Below are 12,857 nucleotides of genomic sequence, written 5' to 3' on the forward strand. Positions count from 1 at the left end.
CTCTAGTGACTAGGGAATGCTCTCTTTCTGACAACCTGTAAGAATGGAGTAAACTTGGCCAATTCAGAAACTTAGGACGACCAAGGCCAGGTCTTGGGAGCTGGGATGGGCCCTCTGCTCTGTTCTGTCACTCATCAGCTTCCAGCCTATACTGCTGTTGTGTAAATCGGTGGGCTCTGGTTATGAGACTAGTGAGGTAAGGAAGGTGATAGTGACAGTGATGATGACGATGATGAGGATTCTGTTGATCAAAGTAGGGATGGGGCTTAGCTCAATCAGCAAAGTTCTTGCTTGCAAACATGAGAATCTGTATTAGATGCCTAGCCACATGAGATATCAGTCATATTGGATCCCTGGATAGTTAGCCAGCTTAGTCTACTTGGTGAGCTCCGGGCCAGTAAGATACTCATCTTCAAAAACACAATGTTGAAATACTCTGAGAAATGATAGTATAGTTTTCACACATGCACACATGAGCACATGCATGTCTGAATATGCACACATATGCACATATATATGTACACACAAGTAAAAGTAAATGATGATACTCTTTAACATATCTAAGACCAAGCCAAAGTATACTATATTATTTAAGGAAGCTAACTTTAGTTGGAAAGGGATAAAGAAAAGAAGTGTTCTTTCCAAGAAAGCAATCAAAACAGACAAAGTACATGGAAGTGAGGATAGGGAACAGTCCACAGGTCATAAATGGGCAGAAGGGTAATTATCTGAATTCAGGGATTGAGCTGCAACAGAGGTTAAGAACATATACTGTCCCTGCAGAGAATGCAAGTTCAGTTCCCCAAACCAGACTAGATAGCTCACAACTGCTGAACTCTAGTTCTTGGGTACTCAGCACCATCTCCTAGCCTCGGAGAATACCTGTGTACACACAGTGCACCTAAACTCATACAAGCACATAAACAAACTTTAAAATAGAACAAACAAATCTGTCAAGTCGGAGACTATTCACCATCAAGTCAAACATTTGAATTCTGCACCTCTTGAAGAGTATGGAGAAAAGGAACCTTCTGGATAGACAGGCTGTGAGATTATCTTTTCAAATCAGGAAACAAATGATAGGAGATGGTTATCTCCAAATCATCTTTGTCCAAGGAAGATTAATCTGAGGAGCTGAAAAGAGTGGGTCTATTTACCAGAATATCTCAGACTATTTCATGAGCACGGAGCATGGATGCATGCCCCAGACCTGGGAGCTGAGCAAGTGTTCTCATGTCAACTCTTCTCTGCTGAAGGTGAGCCCTTGGCCAACATCCACTCAAGACCATTTCTACAGCATCTTAATAATGACTGTAAAATAGATATGGCATGAGATTAGCTACTTAACTGTTTCTGGGTCCTCATGGGCATCAGGGCATATATAAATGGTGTAGCCATTTCGAAAACATTTTTGTCTTTCTAAACTGAACCTCTGTACCCATTCAATAGCAGTTTACTCCTCCCTTCTTACTTTCAGTCCCTGGTGGCCACTATTCTAACTTCTCACTGTGACTCTCTAGCAGTCTCATGTGTGTTGTGGTGGCTGTCCATTTATGTCTTACCTATTTTATGTAAAATATTGTCCTTAAAGTTTATCTAGAATTTCTTCCCCCTCTTCTCTCTTTCCTTCCCTCCCTCCTTTTTTGGCTTCTTGAGATAAGATCTCTCTAGATAGTTCCGGCTGGCCCCCTACTTCTCCTGCCCCAGCCTCCAGAGTGTGTGCCCCAACCCTGTCTTCCTTCCCTTTGAAGGCTGTATACCATTCAGTGTGTGTACAGACCACATTTTCTTCATCCTCTGGGTAAGTTCCATTTTTAACTATTTTGAATAATTCTATGAACATGAATGTGCAAATGTGTCTTTAAGGCCCGACTTTCTCATCTTTTGACTATGTACTTGGTAGTGAAGTCACTATCTTACATGGGAAATCTGTTTTTGAGGAATTGCTCACAGCCTAGGGACAGCGTACCAAGACAGTTCTATGCAGATACCACCCCACTCATGTTCTAGGAGCTACATTCCCCTCTCCTATAGTGGGGGTGGTCCTGAAAAGGGGTGGGGCTCCCTCTCTGGAAACACTAAAGCCTACATTGTAGCCACATCAATCAACAACCTCTCCTGGAGTCTAGTGGCCAGGGGAGGGACCTCAATCTTCTGTGTTCTCTGACACCATCTATCATTATGATAGCTTAGGTCACACTGTCATCTGATTTGTTCTCCCCAACAGAAGTCAGCCCCTCAACACACACACTTCTTTTTCACCTCTTCCTGTGGTCTAAATTCCCTCACTCGGTTAATTAGCATGCCTGGCACTGTAGCTTAAGACTTTAATCAGCGTGTGGTGCTTTTAATTAATCGTGTGGCTCTGCATCTGGAGTGGTTTGTGTTCCAGGGTCAGGAGAGGAACTGAGGTGGGGGATGGAGAGGCAGCTTTGTCTGGTGTCCAGTGTAGGTAGTGAATCCAGACACTGGGGAGAGAGAGAACTCATAGGGGCAAGGTGGCTGAGAAGCCATCTGGCCACCTTTGCAGCATACTAGCAAGAGGTAAAAGGGAACCCAGGACTTTCCTGCATACCTTTTGTAACCGAGATAAATGGCTGTACTTATTCCAGTTTGCAAAAGCGATTCTAAAAGTGTCAGGAAAACTTCTGACATGTTCTAGAATTGTCCACAGGAAGGCAATGCTATGGCTAGAGAAGCAGGAGCCACAGTGGCAGTATTAGGCCATGCTGGAGAGAAAGTTACCGGAGAGTAAGACTTCTGAGAATCCTTGGTCCCTGCCCTTCCCTGGGGAGGTCCTGCAAAGGGGAGAGAGATGACATCAATCCCTCGAATGATAACTATTTTCTCTTGTCTAGTGGAGAATTCCATTGTGGCCCCCTTAGTTTTAGCATCTTTGCTTTGAAAGACTGGGGAATGTTTAGAACAACCTCACGAGCAGGTAGTAAAAATGACACGATGCCTGGGGAACGAGCTGGAAGGAAGGTAAAGATCTCTGGCCTTTCAAAGGGAGAACTTTAGACTCCCAGATCTTCAGGGTGTGTTTTCTTGACCATACCCAATATCGTGTTTACACATGTCCACGAAAGAGGACTGACTGCCTTGGGTGAGGCTTTGTCTGGACACTTAGAAGCAGCTGGAACATCAGATCCAAAAGGAATTCTAGAACGAACTCATATCATTGCTTGTTTTATAGATGATTGAATAGGGACCGAGAAAGAATTATTCAAGTTCATCTGGAGTGATGGGAGCAAAGCAGTAGCTAAGACCTAGCTCTTAAACTCTCAGAGATTAGATGTGGGGCTGGCCCCGTATAGATGTTTAGTTGAAATCAAAGAACAGCATGGAGCGTACTTGGAAGCCAAAATAGGTTTCTGAATTAGTCCGGGATGCTCAGGTAACTTCAGAGCCCTATCTGAAGTGTGGGCTGGTGAATGGCTTAGGGGCTGCTGTCACACTCCAAGAGGAAATGGCACAATGAAAGGACGAAGGAGGAACAAGTCTTGCAGGTCTGTTAACTCCCAGTGTAGCTCTTCAGTTCTAGGAAGGCTTTGTGATTCTCTGTGACTTGGGAAAGTGTCAGTGTCCTGAACGACAGGGGATGGAATGCTTCCAGGGAAGCCTGTGGAAATCTTAAACATCGGCTGTAAGTGCCAGACCCCAGACCAAATCCATTTTATGGTCCTATGCTTCAGGAATAGGAGTGTTGGGAGCTCCATGTTTAGCTCCATGCTTAAGGACAAGGAAAATAAGTCTCAGAGACAGTAGAGTCTCATCGCTAGTAATTGCCAAGGATGCTTTGAAACTCCCCTTGTAGGCTCCAACATCCTTTCCAACTAAACAGAAAACGGCAGCTGTTTAAAATCAAGAGAGGAAGGATTTTATAATTCTGGGCTATTGACATTATTAAACACCAGTTACAAGCTATTTTTAGAATGCAAAGGTTTCTGAGGTATCTGACTTACTCAGTGGTTGGCCCCCTACTCAAAGTGGCATACCCCAGAACTCCAGAAAACGCAAACACCCTGGAATCCCAGGGGAAAGTTCAGAACTCTAAGGTGAGCCCTACAGTGCTGGGGCATACCCTAGGACTCTTGGGTACGCCTCAGAATCCAAGCTAACATTCCAGAATCCCAGAAGACACCCCAGCATCTCAAGGTATACTCCAGAACTGCAAGGCATACCTTAGCGTTCACCCTGAAATCCCAGGGTTAGCCCTGGAATTCCAGAGTATATTCCATGCAAGACAGATTACCAAACAGGTCGATATGAGAAGCTAGGGAGAGTGTTAATTAAGTTTAGACCAAGAAAATGCTTTTGCTTGAACGAGTCATGATATTTTTTTTCCTTTAAGCCCATGCAAAATATGGAGTGCCAGACAGGCAGCTGGAACCCATGAAAACATGATTATGTGCTTATGGTTCCCAACTTTCACCATCTATAGCCCTTTTTATTATTTCTTCCCTCAGGGAGTCACATTTTGAAAGATTCTGTCTACTAAACAAACTGCATTTATTAAGTAATAATATATTTCCTATTTTAATACGGGACGCACATGAGTATGCATAACCACGTAAAACAGCAACAGTCCAATTTCCAGTAGGTTTTTTGGAAATATTGAAAATAGCTCGTGAATCTCATTCCTACTCCTAAATTCCTAGGAGTCAGGATCCTCTGGGTCGGGCACTATTTATGCCTGTGTTTACGTGACTAGGAGGTATTTGCTAAAGGAAGGACAGAAAAATTAAAGAGGCAGCAGGAATAAGCTAAATTCCTAGTTGCCTGTGGAGCCAGCAGTGTAATTCACAAAAACTGGTCAGCAAACTTAATTATAAAGGCATTGAGGTCATGGGAAAATCACCTGGTCAATGACAGAAACTAAGGTAAAATTCCAGGGGCAGGAAAGGTGGCTTAGTGGATACTGGGGCTTGCCACTAAGCCTGCTCGCCAGTGTTCTAGTCCCAGAATCCACAAGGTGGAAAGAGAAAATGAATCCTGCAGGTTGATCTTTGTCCCTCACCTGCATGCGTGAAAAATGTGTGTGCAAGTGCGCAGGCGTGAACATGCACATACACACAAATAAATAAATGTGAAAAAAAATATAGAAAATTCCAAATGCAAAGTCAAGTCATTAAGAGCAAGCCACAAAGGCCAAGGGCAAAGCTGCAAGAATGAGAGAAGACAGCTACAAAAAGATAGATAAAGGAAATGAGGAAATTAAGGGAAAGGAGACCGTGGTGGGACTTGGAATTAATTATTAATTAATTCCAAAAGAGTGTGGAGACTAATTGAGCAGGCTCTGGTGCCAGTTCGACTGTGCGTGAGTTACAAGTAGCCCCTGCCAAGTGGACATAATTGTAGAGCACAGATGCTTTATGGAATAGCAGGGGAAACACAGCCTCTGTATTCCCTCATGAGCACAGACGGTTCAGCCAGTGTCAGCACGGACAATTTATTGTGCTGGTTCTGAGGGTGACCATAGCTAGTTGTCCTGGCTCTAGCTAAAAGACTAGGCAAGAAGCCCTCCGTTGGGATAAAAAGTAGATAATATAAAATATCCACAAATGAAAAAAAATTAACTTTTTAAAAAAAGAAGTAACTAGCAAAATGGAAAATAAAAACCAAGGTTATAAAAAAGAAAATAAAAATTCCATCTGATCATGAGCGTCCTCTTTAAATACCTACTACGTTGCTGGGACTTGGGCATCATGTAAGGCGACATCAAGGCTGCCTTGGAGAACAAAGAAATTCAAGCGGTATTTAAGTGCGTGCAGGAAATAGAGGCATTTGAGCTAAGTGAAAATGTCATGTGGAACATTTTATGTTAACAAGCTGCTGTTGGAAGGGAATGTAAAGTCTCTGGGCTGGAGAGGAAGCCTCAAATCACGAAAAGGGTGTGGGTAGGGGGAAAACAGCAAGGCTGATCTTTGAAAGAACCGCAGTGAAATCAATTTTTGGAGCGAGTTGGTCAACAGTATGAAGCAGGGGAAGGCAGAAGACAGCCACGGGGTAGATCCAGCACCTTGTTAAACAGTGAGGAGGAAGAAGAGAGAAGTGCTGGGTGGGGGCTAAGTACTCTCTGGAAAAAAATAAAAGTGCTGAGACCTAATGGAAGGGAGGTGAGAGAAAGTAAAACAAGATGGAGAAAGAATGAACAATCGGCCTTATTGCTTTGATAGGAAATAAATATGTAATGGACTGGGTATTTGCAGAAATATGTGGGAGTGTGGGTCATAGGAAAATTTAAAAGTGTAGTGTGTAAGTCTATTTTATGGTATTTTATACAAAGTCAATGTGGCCTCATTTCCCAATACATCTTAGAACCTAATATTTGTATCCTCAGAATGCTATGCAGTTACCTACTCCAATATGGCCACTCAAAGTCCCTTCGGTGCCGGGACCCTAAGCTCCCCCATGCTCCTCTGATATCTCGGGTAATACGATTGTACTTAGAATGGCAACTTTAGCTGTGAACCATCGGGTGTTCTGAAGATTGGTGACTGACTGCTTGGTCTTCCATGTGCTGTTCTAGCTTACTAGAGTTCCTGTGGAGTCCTGTGGGCAATATCGGAGCTGTGGCGAGTGTCTTGGCTCAGGTGACCCCCATTGTGGCTGGTGTGTGCTCCACAACACGTGAGTACCATTGGCTACTCCCCCCGCCCCCTGTTTCCTCCCAGGGGCTCACAACCTCCTCTCCGTCCTTCCTGTCACCCTGTGTGCATTCCTCTCATCCTCTCCCTTCCTTCCTTCCACCCTCTGCAAGTTTTATCACTCTTCTGTACTTTCTGGGTTCCCTTTCACTTGCCCAGTTCCACTAAGACATATATGGCAATGGCACCATGGAACAGTGACAGGTCAGAATATGGCAGTTACCCTGGCAGTGGCACCCTGAAGAACCACAGGGAGACAGACTCCTGGACTTGTCTAACTTCAGTTTGCAGAGCACCCCTACACATCACAACAGTACTTTGTCCCCTTGTATGTCCATTTTGTGGGAACCCCACTTATTCTCTAGAAGAGGGGAGAAGGCAGACATAGCAAAGTGGAAGTAAATAGTAACTTGAAGATTGACTTGAGAGATGCAGACAACTAGGAAATAGGAGAGAAGTGAAGATCATTTTTAAATTGCAATTAATTTTTATCTTATGTGTATTGATATTTGGCCTGCATGCATGTCTGTGCACTACAAGTATGCTTGGTGTCCTAGGGTCCAGAGAATAGTTCAGATCCCCCAGGACTAGAGTTACAGATGTTTGTGAACTGCGCTATGAATACTAGGAATTGAATCTGGGTGCTCTGGAAGAACAGTTACCAACTGCATCTCCCCAGTCCCAGATCTTTGTTCTTCCTAACACCCACCAGAGTTACACCCCATTTGAATAGAATTTATCTCACTTTAGCTATGGTTGATTCCTGTGGCCACCTGAAATCTGTTATTCCCTGAACTAGATACACACATTATAAAATAAGATCTTAGTCTTCGCATTAACAACCTGAATTTCTTGAGACCAATGACATTTATTGTAATTTTCAGTCATTTTAAACTATCAGAAATTGAAGGTGGGATCTGTCTCTTTCCTCTTCCAAAGACAGGAAATATTCTCTAGATTCTGACAGTTAAAAACACCCTCCTAATTTCTCATAAGTCTCTCCAAGAGAACAGTCAACTTCCCTATTTCTGGGTGTGGGACATAATGAGGCCTTGCGTCTCTTAAGGGAAGGCCTGAAATGTTAGGGGTATTTTAGCAGAAAGAAATTGAAAACCATCAAACCATGCTGAAAGGCACCCAACTCTAAGATAGGTTGGAAGCTGTGCTCAAGTGTACATCAAGATCATCCAGTAATAGTGTGATGGAACCCAGGATTAAAGCTGGCCCCTCCCCTAAATCTTCAGGACCAAAACACAGGTTTCTGTGTCCCTGTTAATTTGTGTCATGATGCTATTCCAGCCCCCATATGGCACTGATCTCAGTGAGAATTCACCGCCACAGCTGGGTTAAGCAGGTCTGAGAAGAAAAAGGATGCCATACAGTACTTCAATGGCCTCAGCTTCCTCTTTTATGACATGGTACCTGACCTCTGTGGCAGAAAACAAGGGTAAACTAAAGCCAAAAAATAGTCAGGGTCATTCATAAAGCAGGCTATCGCATAGGAAAAGCAGCAGCTCATCTCAGCATGTCAGAATGGAAACAGTCATGGACATGACTGCAGTGTCTGACACAGAATTCATATGCAAATCTCCCCAGGACTCTTTCTGTGGCCTGGAAAGAGGATGCATGGTTTGTCTACTTCACTGGGCTACAGAATTGATGGGCCCAACCACTTGGGTCAGAGGCTTTGTGCTTAGTAGAACCCTGGTAGAGTAGTCAAAGATCTCATAGGCTACAGCAACAACTGAGAGCTCACGAGTGTCCTTCCTACTGGGCTCTGGTAGACTCCAGTGATTTTCTAGATGGTCCTTGAATGGTGTGCTTGAGTCCCTGAAGGTGTCACACCTTCAAGCTGTCTTTTCTTGGCTGGCAGATGTTCTTGCTGCTCCCCCCTTACCTCCTTCAGTCTGGCATCAAATCTCACCCCAGTCTGCATACCAGATGTTAAACCTTACTAAGAGTAATGGCTGTACAAGGGTTGTCTTATGTGCCAACCAACACTGAACTGCTGCTTCTGGGGCCTCTCTTTGCCCAAGGAGCCACAGTGAGAGCTACTACGTGGCTATGACAGGGGATCTTGTAATGATTACTGAAATCAGTGCAGTCTAGTTCTCCTGTTTTGTACACTTGTGAGACTGAGTACAGCTGATTTGCATTATGTTTAGTAGTGGTATTCTATAAATAACTATTAACAAAAAAAAAAGAACTGTTAATGAATTAGCAAATTAGCAAACCACTGCCTCTAAAAGGAATGGAGGGTCAGGCCCCTGAAACCACTGGTCACGTTTTTACCAATGAATTGATACATAACCTTAATTTGTTGGACATCTGTATTAAGATATCTTTCTCAATAAATATTATTAATTCATTAATGGTCAACTCATGACCAACAGAACTATAACTTCATACCTGGATGAAGTTCTCATGATCTTCCTGCCTCCACCTCTTCCTCATATCCTTCTGCATGTGCCTTTACAACTGGTTAAATGAAGCTTCAGTAACATACACATACCTCACCTTCTCTGTGTCATACCTTGGCCTTGATGTGCTTAGGAATACTGGGCAGTAAATCCTTCAAAGTCGGACAACTACAAACCCCCCCCAAAATATGGCATTAAATAGGCTTCAAAGGATCCTCATTTATAATGCAATTACTGAAACAGCAAGGCAGAATGTCACCTCTTTCTACTCTAGCTGGGAACATGTGACTTGAGTCATTCCCTACTCTGCATTTGGTCATGAGAAACCTCAAAAATGCCATGAAGACAAGCTTGGGGGGCACTAATAAATGTTAGCAGTTAGCTGAATTTGAAATAGGGAATCTGCAAATACTGAAGTTTGGCCATAGCACTGTATGGAAGACATTTGGTGTCTACATTTGCAAGGAGGGAGAGCCATGGCTTATGGTGCTAACCCAAGGATGAGATGGATAGTAGTGAGGTGTATGGGTGATGATGCCAGACCTGCAGGGACGTTGGAGCTGTGCCCAGGGGTCTTGTAACTTCTTGGTAGGACACAACTCATGAGTTCCACCAGCCCAGACTATCTACCGATCACTGAACTACTCAGCAGTCACTTCCCTGCCCTCCCAGAGTTAATGACCAAAATTAGCTCCCAAGTGTTAGGGCAAATGGCAAGGGCAGTCTTTGGTTCTCTAAGATGCCTTTCATTGACACAGTTCTAAACTTGTATGGAATCAAATGGACAGATCGAAGTGTTCTGTCTGAAAAACTTTAACATACGTAAACTCGGGTAGCCCAAGTAGACAACACTGCCTCCCTCCCTCAGTACTACCTATGGGTCTTGATTCAAATTAAACACAGAAGTTGTTCCTCCGGCCCCGCACTGCCTTGTCCTTTTCAGTGAGCACATCATGAACATACATGATTTAGAGACAACAAAAAAGACATGAAAAGGGGAGAAAGGAGAGGTAGGTGTGAACGGTGAACAGAGTTAGTGTGGGAACACATCTAGAGATATTGGTCCTGAGAGGCTCTGCTAGGAATGGGTAGTCTCAGCATTCCCTAAAGTACTGTGAACACACACACACACACACACACACACACACACACACACACACACACACACACACTTCTGAAACTAGTCCTACACGTTCTATGCTAGACACAGTGTTAGGCTTGGGATGCAAAATTATTGTTATATTGTTTATGCCCTGTAGCTTCTTGGAGACCGGGCTTTTGATGCAATGATGGGGTATAGGAATCAGCATATTTGTCAGGCTTCCTCACTGGGCAAGACTCTATGCTAACTGATAGTGTCCCTTGCCGTGTGCCCCAGCAAGCTTGGTCTTCATGAACTCCATGGCAAAGAACAAAACAGGACCTCTGAGTGTGAGTTGGAGTCTGTTTGTGTTCATAGTCATTTTTGACAACCTTTCCTGTGGTAGGGAGGGAGAGTATGTGTGTGAGCGGGGGTGGGAGGGAGCTATAGAAAAGAAGCCAACAGAACAAGAAGCCTGAGGACAAAGCCTCTGCAAACAGGTGGCCCATGTCACTGAAAGAGCTTTTATAGCAAGGATATCACAGGGGGGGCTGTGGGCTGAACATGTTCTTTCTGCTTTCCATCCTGCACTAGTAAATGTGGCAAAGTGCATACCTGCCAGCCCAGGGGGTAAGGAGAAGTCTCTACATTGAATTCTTCTGCAGCCCCTGGCCCTGTCTCCAGGCCTGTCTTCCTAATGGCAAGGACAGCAAACACAAAGCTGCCTATTTATTCAGCCTGCAGTTTTCTGCCTGCATTCCCAGGGCTTTCCTCTGAGTACGAGCCCACCTGTTCTGATCTGGGCCAAAGGGAATAAAACCATCCGAGCCCGGTCTGTCTTTGTCCCATCACAGATGTCTCCTGTCCTGGGCCTGGAACACACCCTCCAGGCTTGGCAGGCCCTGAGCCCCCTCCCATCTTCCCTTGCCTTGGCACCATTCCCAGGCAAAGAAGCCTATCTTAGTCTAGGTAGGTAACAGGATCCCACCGCCTGTGGAAGACTCAGCTCATTGATTGGCCCAGGCGCTACTCTTCCTTGGAAGACTCGTGGGCACCATCATCGGGAAGATCATTTGCAGACTTACCCAGCATCTCCTCTGCATGTCCTGGAGATTGCCTCTGTGAGGCGAAGCCCCATCCCTCCCCAAGTGGGTAGCACAGGGGTTTATTTCTTCTTTCCTGTAGTGTTTTAGCCAAACAGGAGGGAGAGAATAGAAAGGAAGATAGAAGGATAGTAAAAATCTAAGAAGCTATCTGTAGACAAAGTGGTCCAGATTCCTTTCCTTAGGTCTGAATGTTCATGAGAGGAGCCATCTTACAACCATGCTGTCAAAGCCAGGGGATGGGACGGGTAGTAAGCCACTTCTCAGCTACAACTATGATGACTGTGACCTTGTCACTAGGGGCTGGGGTTGGACCCCAGGGTCTCCTTCCTAGAGTCCCTTCTTCTCTTTCCTTTCTCAGGATTGGAGTGCTTGGGCCAACCATTACAAGAAAGCACACCTTCCCTCCTTAGGGAAGCTTCACCACTGATCATGCATTTAGACTGCCTGCACACAGGCCATCTGGGAAAGTACAGAGTAGTTTGTTCCCAAAGCAAGATCTCCGGTCACCTTCTAAGAAGTTTTGACTCTAAGATATGAGTTGTTCCTTGCTTCATGTCAGCATATCCCAGAGACTTGTCTTTTTTCTTAATTTCTTAACCTACTCCCTTACCACTAACCTATGTCTAGGTATCTTCTAGGATTGCTGGCCAAAGGCTTTCAGAAGCATGAGGAATGATAGGCTCTGCTTCTGCCAGCATACTTGTTTTGATTGACTCTTTATCAAACGTTATTAGATAATCTTTCTGGAGGAAAGTCTAAAACTTCGTTCTAGTACATCCAACCCCTTCCCCATGGCTTACTAGCTCCAAACTGATTTAAACCCTTGATACCTTGTGTGTGTGTGTGTGTGTGTGTGTGTGTGTGTGTGTGTGTGTGTGTACATATTCTCAAGTTTAATAGGTGCTTCATAATGTAAGGACAAGTAGAAAATGCCACCTTCTCATATAAGTCAGAGGCTCGGGAGATGGCTTAGTCTTGTCATGCCATATAACATTCTTGTCATGCAAGCTTGAGAACCTGAACCTAGATCTCTTGCACTTACATAAAAAGCCAACTATGCCCATAGGTTTCTGCAATCCCAGCTTTGGAGAAGTAAAGACTGGGGATCCCTGGGGCCCACTGGCTAGTCAACTTAGCCAAATCAGTAAAATTCCCACTCAGTGATGGGTCCTTGTCTCAAAATATAAGGGAGTTTAATAATCAAAAGAGACATCCTTTGTCCACATTGCCTTTGTGTTTATATGTACATGCATGTATATGTACATCTACCTACATACATGTACAAACATGAATATACAAGCATATAGCATATGTACATACAGCTTTATGGTTAGTTTACCAGTCTAACATCCTGGCTATCTGGAGATATTCCAAAGAGCAGGGCTGATTCTAAGGCTTAAATTTACACACACACACACACACACACACACACACACACACACACACAAACACACACTGGTGCTTGTACAAAGGAGCAGCATGAACATGCAGAGCAAACTGTTTCCCTGTAGCAAGCCTGTTGTACCTTATGACACTAAGGACCTGAAAACACCAGGACCTTGGATAAACTACATCACAAAGCTGATCAGAGTTAATCAGA

General features: G+C 44.2%; 1 protein-coding gene and 1 long non-coding RNA gene across 2 annotated transcripts in view; one reads left to right on the forward strand and one right to left on the reverse strand.

Annotated features, from left to right (window-relative positions):
- Plxna4 (plexin A4) overlaps positions 1-12,857 on the forward strand; it is a 440,342-nt gene that overhangs the window by 329,632 nt on the left and 97,853 nt on the right. Inside the window, exon 5 of the mRNA XM_032906796.1 lies at positions 6,533-6,633. Coding sequence (XP_032762687.1) covers positions 6,533-6,633 — 101 coding nt within the window. The remainder of the gene's footprint in view (positions 1-6,532; positions 6,634-12,857) is intronic.
- LOC116903990 overlaps positions 1-12,857 on the reverse strand; it is a 133,031-nt gene that overhangs the window by 35,411 nt on the left and 84,763 nt on the right. The window lies entirely within an intron of this gene.

This window comes from Rattus rattus, chromosome 6, assembly GCF_011064425.1.
Source record: "Rattus rattus isolate New Zealand chromosome 6, Rrattus_CSIRO_v1, whole genome shotgun sequence".
NCBI lineage: Eukaryota > Metazoa > Chordata > Mammalia > Rodentia > Muridae > Rattus > Rattus rattus.